The 9,259-nt window shown below is 59.9% G+C and overlaps 1 protein-coding gene across 4 annotated transcripts in view; it reads left to right on the top strand.

Annotated features, from left to right (window-relative positions):
* The window catches only part of Slc29a1 (solute carrier family 29 (equilibrative nucleoside transporter), member 1), a 12,134-nt gene extending 3,383 nt beyond the window's left edge, over positions 1-8,751 (top strand). Inside the window, exons 2-14 of one of the 4 annotated variants that reach the window (XM_005389804.2) lie at positions 1,773-1,876; positions 2,819-2,904; positions 4,893-4,974; positions 5,066-5,268; positions 5,350-5,489; positions 5,610-5,744; positions 5,832-5,929; positions 6,044-6,122; positions 6,463-6,587; positions 6,816-6,924; positions 7,133-7,218; positions 7,717-7,916; positions 8,157-8,751. In XM_005389804.2, the coding sequence (XP_005389861.1) occupies positions 2,876-2,904; positions 4,893-4,974; positions 5,066-5,268; positions 5,350-5,489; positions 5,610-5,744; positions 5,832-5,929; positions 6,044-6,122; positions 6,463-6,587; positions 6,816-6,924; positions 7,133-7,218; positions 7,717-7,916; positions 8,157-8,268 (1,398 nt within the window). In that variant the 5' untranslated portion in view covers positions 1,773-1,876; positions 2,819-2,875 and the 3' untranslated portion in view covers positions 8,269-8,751. Of the gene's footprint in view, positions 1-1,772; positions 1,877-2,218; positions 2,383-2,818; positions 2,905-4,892; positions 4,975-5,065; positions 5,269-5,349; positions 5,490-5,609; positions 5,745-5,831; positions 5,930-6,043; positions 6,123-6,462; positions 6,588-6,815; positions 6,925-7,132; positions 7,219-7,716; positions 7,917-8,156 lie in introns of those variants that run through there. The other 3 variants (XM_005389807.2, XM_005389803.2, XM_005389805.2) reach the window with 3 other exon arrangements.
* Positions 8,752-9,259: the final 508 nt, after the last annotated feature.

Below are 9,259 nucleotides of genomic sequence, written 5' to 3' on the forward strand. Positions count from 1 at the left end.
CGCCGAGCCCAGAGGGCTGCCGAGGGTGCGGGTTCGGGAGCGCGGGGTGGGCGCCGGCGGTCGGTCGGGGCGCCAGCCACATTCGGCCCGGGCTGCTCATCGCGCGCCAGCACCCGCGGCTCCTTCCCGGGCAGCAGCATGGGTACCACCCGGCACCCCGACGCGGCCACCCTCGGACCCCAGGTCCCCGCTGGTCTCTGCCACGTGAGCGCTCCGGGCCGGTCCACGCTGCTGACACTCTGGAACCCCACCCACCTTCCTGTCTCATTTGTTTGCTTTTGTAGTACTGGGGATGGAGCCCAGGGACGCTCAACCACTGAGCTAAAGCCTGAGCCCTTTTAACTTATTTATTATTTTATTATTATTAATACTGTCCTTATTTGTAGTAGCGGGGATTGAACCCAGTGTTTTCAGACTGAACTACATCTCCACCCCTTTTTATTTATTTTTCGTTAGTATTAGTTATTATTATTCTTCGCAGTACTGAACCCAAGGCCTTCACACTGAGCTACATCCCCAGCACTGTTTTTATTTTTTATTTGGAGACAAGGTCTCTCTGGCTTATCCAGGCAGGGCCCAAACTTTCTACCTTCTTGCTTCAGCCTCCAGAGTAGCTGGGATTCCAGGCGTACATCACCAGGCCTGACCTTACTTTTTGTCTTTAATTGGTGCACAGTCCTGCGGGGCAGCCCAGTCCACGAGGCTAGCTGGCAAGCAGACTTTTTGCCACTGCCCCTCTCCCCAGAACTACCCTGAATCCCTAGTCCGAATCCATATCCCTGCTCAGTAACTCTGACCTTAGGCAAGTGACTCAACCTCTGCGCCTTCGCTGGCCTGGTGTGTTCTGTGGGAATGCCTGGAACTAGCCCCGGGTGCAGGAGGAAAGAGGGGCTCTGCAGGTAGTGACTGGCCGGTGCAGGGTCACCGGCAGGGGAGACCTGATGTGGTGCAGAGGTTTGTGTAGACATTGGGGTCCAGGAGAGGTGTCCTGGAGCCTGGGGCAGGGGAGGACTGGATTTGGTGGCTGCCTTGGCTTGTGGAGACAGGCAGCTGAGACAGGCCAGGGCAGGCCAGAGGACACCAGAAGCTCCAGCTGGTCCGGATCCCCGGTCACTGCTGGGCAAAAATGGGCAGGGGCAGGACACCTGGGTGCCAGCGATGCCGGCCTGTGGACCCAGCAGAGGACCCCCTGGAGATGCCCAGTGCCCGGGATGGGACGGGGACATGGAGAGAGGAAGAAGGGCCAGGGCTCCTGGGAGGCAGGGAGAGAGCTGCACACAGAACCCGGGTGCTAGGAGAGAGGGGCTCGGCCTCCAGCATCGAGGTCTCCCTGGCTGGCAGGCGAGGTCCTTAGCAATCATTCCACGGTGGCAGGATTGGAAGGTACCCTCTGCCGTCATCCTACCCGTGCCTGCAGCGCACTGTGAGCTGAGGAGGCCCGGGGTACCAGGGGTGGGAAGTCTGGAATTTGCCCATGGAGGGCTTCAGAGGAGTGGTGATTGGCTGGGATGCAGAAGCCTGTTGAGGGCCTGGGGCACGCGTGTGTGCGTGCGCATGTGTGTATACACGTGTGTGTGCCCCGGCCCTGAGTGCTGACCACTGAGCCCCAGCCCAGACCCCCTGCTGCCTTATCACCCAGACCCTGGGTGTCCCTTTATCTCTCCAGCACTGTGCTCCCAGGCTTCACGTGAGGCCTCTCAGGATGGGGTGATGTGAGGCCCGATGGGTCCTCTCTTGTGCCTCGTGCCATCTTTCTCATTCTGGACACCCAGGACCCCAGGGACAAGGCCCTGCTGACCCTGTGCCAGGACAAGCCCCCAGGGACTGCTGCGGACCCCTCCACTCCCACCCTTCTGCCTCCACGTCCAGGTGGCCGGTGAGTGTGGGGTGCTGCATGCGGATGGTGGGGAGCAGGGGGAGGCTGCCAGTGGGAAGCTGTTCAACCTGGCGGTGCTGGGGTGCCTCCCCTCTGCCAGTGCAGAGTAGAGAGAGACACTGAGGCAGGCGCTGGAGGTTCTGGGCCTCTATGGATCAGGCCTGCGCTGTGCTCCTCCAGTCTCCCTTCAAGGCCACTCAGAAAGGGGAAGAGGATAAGTGGGCTGGGATTAAGTCAGAGAGGAACTGAGGGGGAGGGGATGACCCAGTGCCAGAACTGGGGGTCAGAGGAGGGGCCTGGCTGAGCTGTGGGAAGGGCTGTATCTCCACACCCATTGTGAAATGTTTTCCTGGAAAACTGGTCAGGAACTGGGAAGCCCCGGGGCTGGTGGTGGGAAATAAAGGATCACAGGGACCAGGTAGTGAGGCTGGAGTCCGCGCATCTCCAAGACGCGCCAGGCTTCCCCAAGCCGGCCGAGGAGGTGCAGAGCTCGGGCAGGTGGGGAGGTTGGTGCTGTCCTGCTTTGTGCCTCCTCTCCCGCCTTCCCCACTCTCTGTCCTTGCTGCTTTCTGTCTGTCTGTCCCTCCTTCCCTGTCATCGCTGCCTTCCCTGACCCTTTGTCTCTTTCTCGTCTTCCCTGACAGTCTCCCTCCCTCCAATTGCTTCCTCCTCCTCCTCTCCCGCTCTCCACCCTTCTGTTTCCAGCTTCTAAACTGCTTGGCTGCTGGGTAAAAATAGCGTGGCATCGGCCAGGCTGAGAGCCAGGTGGAGGCTGAGCGGGCAGGGGCCGCAGGACGGGCAGGCTGGTGGGGGACAGGTGGGGGTCCCATGGGGTGATCCTCAAGGGCAAGGCCCAGGGGTCTTGGGCTCCTCCTCCTGCCGCCCCCCCCCCCATCTTCCAGGGCTGCGAGAAGCAGGGCCTTATTGTGCCTCTGTCCGCAGCCAGCACTGCAGGGAGGGAGCTGCTGTCCTCCAGGCACAGCCCAGAACACTGCCACCATGACGACCAATCACAAGCCGCAGGACAGGTACTGGGACTGGGGTGGGATGGGGAGGGGCCCCAGGGCCCGGATCTCCAGGGCTCTGGGTGATCTCCAGGACGTTGGGACTCAGGGCAGCCACTGCCGACGGGCCTTCTGGCCGGGTAGCTCTGAGTTAGGGCTGTGTCAGGTTGGGGAGCACGTATACCTCTGCGAGGTTCTGTCTGCTGTCCCCAGGGAGGACAGGGTGGGTGGCAGCAGTCCCCATCTGCCTGTCAGTGTTTCCAGCGTTGCTCTCCAGATAGACTCCTCCCATCTCCGCTTCGGGGAGACACTTGGCAGCACCCCTCATTTCAGAGCACATCTGGCGGGACTTGCCCAGTCTCTAGGGGCTGCTGGACGACGCCTCCACCCCTTGTGACCTGAGGTCACCTTGGCCCTTGACTGGACCTTCCTCCTTTCCCGGTCCTGGAGCCTAAGAAGCCCTCCCGCCAGACCTGTGGTTAGGACAGGGAATGTGTGTTTTGGAGGGAGAGGCCGAGCTGACTCAAGTTTTCCAACAGGAATCCAGAAAGTTTGTGAAGCCATGTCAGGCCCTGTCCTTTCTGCTCCTTCAGGCCCAAAACCCTCCCAAATCCCCTACCCATGCTAGGTCCCTCTGTCGCCAGAGGCTATGGCACTAGGGTGCATCTAACTGTGACCCACCACTGCCAGGTGCCTGGGGTGAGCCCCCGGCCCCCATGTGTGCTTGGCAGCTACGCCAGGCAGCCCTGGCAGAGGGTCCGGAGCCTTTAGTTTGATCTGTCTGGAGCCTTTTCCTTTTCTGCAAAATGGAAGGAAAAATATCGACATAAGTCAGGCCTGAGGGACACTGCCTGTGATCCTAGCACTCTGGGAGGGTGAGGCAGGATTGCAGATTCAAGCCCCGCTTGGAGAATTCAGTGCCTTAACAAGACTCTGTCTTAGAATAAAAAAGGGCTTGGGATATAGCTTAATGTAAAGGCCCTGTGTTCAAGCCCAAGTACTAAAAAATAAAAAAATTTTAAAAATCCACTTCACAGGTTCTATTTGGAAGGGAGGGTATTTGAGCGATGCAGACTCAGGCGCCCCCTGCCCCCTCTGTACCCATACTGCCTGGTGCCCCGCCTGGTCCCCTGTCTGCCACCTAGTTGGACTGCTGTAGTTTCCCAACTGCTACTGACCCTGTGTGCTGGGTCACCTTGCCTGGGAGTTGTGCCTGCATTCGGGCCCTTGGTGTCTTTACCCCAGGAGAGCCTGTGAGGGCTTTGGGGTCTGCCCTTGGGGCACTAGCCCAGCCCCTTCCCTCCTGAGGCCTGATGGTCCGGGCGCCCACACCCTAGCCAGACCTGGCTCCTCACTGGCCTTGGGGAGGCTGTGGCAGCCACATGTGAAGACTGTGGTGGGGGAGACCAAGTCTCTGAGCTCACAAGCAAGGCTTCCTGGGGAGCAGGGCCTGGCCGGAGCCGGGAGGCCCACATTTACACTGTGCCCAGATGGGCACTGTGGCCCCAGACCTCCCAGCCTGTCCTAGGCACTGTGACCTACACAGAGGGTCCTGTCTAGACCAGGAGCAAGTCCTCACTTCCCAGATGCCCTGAGTCACCTCCCCTCCCCACCCCACTGGACCCAGAGCTGCTGGGGGTTTCTCAACCTCGGAGCCACCTCAGGGAGTCCACACGAAGTTCCTCCCGGACATATCACTCCCGCCTGCCCGGGGACTGCTGTCACTCACCACCCCACCCCCGGCCCTCAGTGTTGCAGAGGATCTCCTGAATGAAGGTCACCCTGGTTCCCAGCCTGCAGTGTCCCCCGGGGCTAAGAACTGAGGTCCTGGGTCCCTGGCCCTTTTCCCTCCAGCTCATCCTGTGCCCTGTGCCAGGACCTGCACACACACACACACATCCCATGGGAGGATGTGGGCACGGCTGCCCTGGGCCCTGGGCCAGCTGAGGAACCAAGGGCAGGGAGGGAAGGTGGATGGTGGGTGACTTGGCCTCTTTTTCCTCCTGTCCCAGATACAAAGCCGTTTGGCTTATCTTCTTTATGCTGGGCCTGGGGACGCTGCTCCCCTGGAATTTCTTCATGACAGCCACTAGGGTGAGGCTGGGGACCGGCTGGGAGGGATGGTGAGCGCCTTGGGTGCCAGGAGAAGCCCGAGGTGCCAGCACTCCTCCCTGCACCCCGACAGTATTTCACAACACGTGTGGAGGTGTCCCAGAATGTGTCCTCTGTCGCTGCCGAGCTGAGCAAAGACATCAAAGCCTCGGCCGCCCCCGAGGCATCCGTGCCCGAGCGGAACTCCCTCAGTGCCATCTTCAACAATGTCATGACCCTGTGTGCCATGCTGCCTCTGCTGCTCTTCACCTGCCTCAACTCCTTCCTGCACCAGAGGTGAGCACGGCCACTCCACCTCCTGAGCCCCCCGGGCCGGCCTGCCAGCCCTCACTGCCCCCTGCACCTCTCCCTCCACAGGATCCCCCAGTCCGTGCGGATCCTGGGCAGCCTGGTGGCCATCCTGCTGGTGTTCCTGGTCACCGCCATCCTTGTGAAGGTGCAGATGGATCCTCTGCCCTTCTTTGTCTTCACCATGATCAAGATCATGCTCATCAATTGTAGGTTGGGTTGGGCTGGGAGGACTCTGGGGGCAGGGACGACAGAGGCCCAAGCATCCTGGACCTGGGCCAGCGGGACTCCCGGGGACCCCATCCAACACCCACCCTGTCTGTCCCCAGCATTCGGCGCCATTTTGCAAGGGAGTCTCTTCGGCCTTGCCGGCCTCCTGCCTGCCAGCTACACAGCCCCCATCATGAGCGGCCAGGGCCTGGCGGGCTTCTTTGCCTCGGTAGCTATGATCTGCGCCATCGCTAGTGAGTCCTGTCCCCTGCCTGTCACCCTGAATGGGATGTGGAAGGAAGGGGATGGGTGGTCTCTGATCCCTCACACTATGCCCCCAGCTGGCTCGGAGCTCTCAGAAAGTGCCTTTGGCTACTTCATCACGGCCTGTGTGGTGATCGTGTTGGCCATCCTCTGCTACCTGGCCCTGCCTCGGCTGGTGAGTGGAGGAAGCTGGGATTTAGGGATGGGTCTGAGGGGCCAGCTGTCCTGGGCGGGGCTGGAATGCTAGCAATACCTCCAACAATGCCTTCCTGTCTCCTTTGCTTGGTAGGAGTTCTACCGCTACTACCAGCAACTCAAGCTCGAGGGCCCAGGGGAGCAAGAGACCAAGCTGGACCTCATCAGTAAAGGTCCTGAGTTTTGAGAGGCTGAGTTGGGTGGCATGCTGGGTGGGGGCAGCAGGAGCAGAGGGGACACAGATGGGTACACCGTCTGAGCTGCAGCCATGAGCCAGGGAAGGACAGAGGAAACAGGGCTGGGAGCAAGGGCAGCAGGAACTAATGGCTGGGAGGACAGATGAGGGGGACTGTAGATGAGCCCTTGGACCAATGGCCCTGGGAATCGATTTCAGTAACACGTCCTGAGGCTCCTGGTGCCTCCTGCAGCCCCAAGGGGTTGGAGGTTCTGGGAGAGACAGGGTTGTAGCCGGGTTAAAGGAGACCCTGTTGCTCTGTCCTGCCCACAATGCAGATCCTGCCACAGCCTCTCACCCACCAGGAGAGGAGCCGCGAGCGGGCAAGGAGGAACCTGTGGTCTCGGCACCCAGCTCCCAGCCCACCGGCAAAAGCCACTCCATCAAGGAAATCCTCAAGAACGTACGTGGCCGGGCGTTCGCTCTGTCCCCACCTGCCTCTTCCCTGTGGTCACCCTGTGTCTTCTACGTGCTCCCTTCTGAGCTGAGCCTGGGTGCTCCCTGGGGTGTGTGTGTGTGTGTGTGTGTGTGTGTGTGTGTGTATGTGTGTGTGTGTGCATGTTTTCTTGGCTCCTTAATGACAGCTACTGTGGCGACGCAGAGCTGTGCGTGAGACTTCTCCTCCCTCCAGATCTCAGTCCTGGCCCTCTCTGTCTGCTTCATCTTCACCATCACCATCGGGCTGTTCCCCGCTGTCACCGCAGATGTCCAGTCCAGCATTGCAGGCGACAGCCCCTGGGGTGAGGATGCCTGGGTTTGCAGGATGGGACAGAGAGCCCCACACAGGCTGGGCCTGGAGCGGAGAGGGGCCAGGGTTCTCTTTGACCCAGCTGCACCTGGCTGGGCCCATCTGCCCTTCCCAGGGTCTGAAGTGCCCTCTCCATTGTGCACTTGGGGATGCTGAGCCTGGGAGGTCTGGGTGCCAAGCTGCTTCTCCCTCCTCCTCAGCGAACTACTTCATCCCTGTGTCCTGTTTCTTGGTCTTCAATATCTTCGACTGGTTGGGCCGGAGCCTCACAGCTGTCTTCATGTGGGTGAGTCGGGGGTGGACCAGGCCTCTGTGGGAGGAGGGGTCCAACGTGAGGCCCGGAAAGGAAGCCCAAGAAAGAGTAGCAGGGGAGTTTTTTTTTGGGGGGGCAGCAGCACTAGGAAGTGAACCTAGGGCCTTGTACATGATGTTAGGCAAATGCTTTACCACTGAGCTGCATCCCCAGCCCTTTTACCTATTATTATTATTTTTTTTATATTAAGACAGGGTCTCGCTAAATTGCCTGAGATGGGCTCAAACTTTCCCATCCTCCTGCCTCAGCCTCCCAGAGTGAACTCTTACTTATTCTGAGACAGAGTTTGCTAAGTTGCACAGGAAGGCCTTGTGGTCCTCCTTCCTCTGCCTCCTGAGTACCTGGGATGACAAGCATGCACTGGGATGACAAGCATGCACCGTCAGCGTCTACCAGCAGACTATCTTAAAAGTTCAGATATAATTCCTGTGTAGCAAGAGGGCCCTAATGGGGCTGTGCCTGTGCCTACAGCCAGGGAAGGACAGCCGCTGGCTGCCGAGCCTGGTGGTGGCCCGGCTGGTGTTTGTGCCACTCCTGCTGCTGTGCAATGTCCAGCCGCGCCGCTACATGAGTGTGTTCTTCGAGCATGATGCGTGGTACATCCTCTTCATGGCCGCCTTCGCCTTCTCCAACGGCTACCTCGCCAGCCTCTGCATGTGCTTCGGGCCCAAGTAAGTGTGCTGGCAGGGCCTGGAGCGCCTGGGGACCTTGGCAGAGCTGGAGAGGGCGAAAGGAGCTGCCCCAGGCCAGGGGCATCCCTTGGTGGGCTCAGGCTTGCTGTGGGACAACCTGTACCCCAAGGGAGAGGCAGGCCAGTCTTGGGACAGGCGGGTGGTCTGCAGGATCGGGTGCTCAGATGTCTGGGGCAGGTTCCGGCCAGGCCTCAGAAAGTGTCGCCCTCCCTCCTCTAGGAAAGTAAAACCAGCTGAAGCGGAGACGGCAGGTGCCATCATGGCCTTCTTCCTGTGCCTGGGCTTGGCGCTGGGGGCCGTGTTCTCCTTCCTGTTCCGGGCCATTGTGTGACACTGGTGGGCTGAGAACCACACAGCCCGCCCACCTCCTGCCCCTCATCTTCTGCCGGGGACGCACGGCGTGTCTACAGGTCTCCTCTTCTGCCAACTCCTGCTTTCTTCTGTGCAGGGCTCGGCTGGCCAGGCCTGGGGAGGGGTCCAAGCCGGTGGAGATCAAGGATGAGCCCTGAGAGTCCGAGGGGGCGTGGGCTCTGACTGATGGCTCTGATGGGAGAGGCGTGGGCCCTGCAGGGGTATACGTGTGTTTTGTGTCTCTCCGTTTATCTGCCTGCATCACGCGTGGCTGGGGGCCAGGACTGACCTTTGTATGGTCTGATCTCAGATTTCCTCTCCTTTCTCCCTTTCTGCCCTTGCCCTGCTGTCCCTACCCGTCATGCACCCTGTACAGTTGCCATTTTATTGCCTTTTTTATACTCGACACAAGCCAGGTGCCTTCTGAGGCTCTCTGATTAAATAAACCTTTTTTTTCTCCATGGCTCCCCATATCCTCTGGCCAGGGCTTCGTGCCTTGGAGAAGAGGGTAGAACACAGGCAGATGGATCCAGCTTGAACCTCACCCAACATGGACTTGGCCAGAGTGGGCCTGGATCTAGGGGTGGGCAGATACTGCTCAGCCTCATATGGGCTACAGTGCCCCCTGCTGGGGCTACAGGGGAGAGACAGGCCTGGAGCCAGGACACCCAGACTGTGGCCCAGACAGAGGAAAGCCATGTTTTTCTTTGCTTCAGCGTTTCCTCTCTCATAGGCTGATGGTGGAGACGGCTCCCCATTTTTCCTTTGTCTTCACCCACCGCCCCCAACTCTGCCCCTGATCCCTGGAATGAGCTTTGCCAAGCTGGCCAGCTCCACCCTGCTCCTGGCTGGGCTCCACCTCACTGGGCAGGAAGAGGCTGAGGCCCGAGGGTTCCCCCTGCCTGGAACCTGGCCTGCTGGGCTTCCCACGGAACAAGAGGCCTATGTGTCCCCATGGAGGCTGGGCCTTC

This window comes from Chinchilla lanigera, unplaced genomic scaffold (genome assembly GCF_000276665.1).
Source record: "Chinchilla lanigera isolate Chin_1 unplaced genomic scaffold, ChiLan1.0 scaffold00036, whole genome shotgun sequence".
In the NCBI taxonomy this organism is placed as follows: domain Eukaryota; kingdom Metazoa; phylum Chordata; class Mammalia; order Rodentia; family Chinchillidae; genus Chinchilla; species Chinchilla lanigera.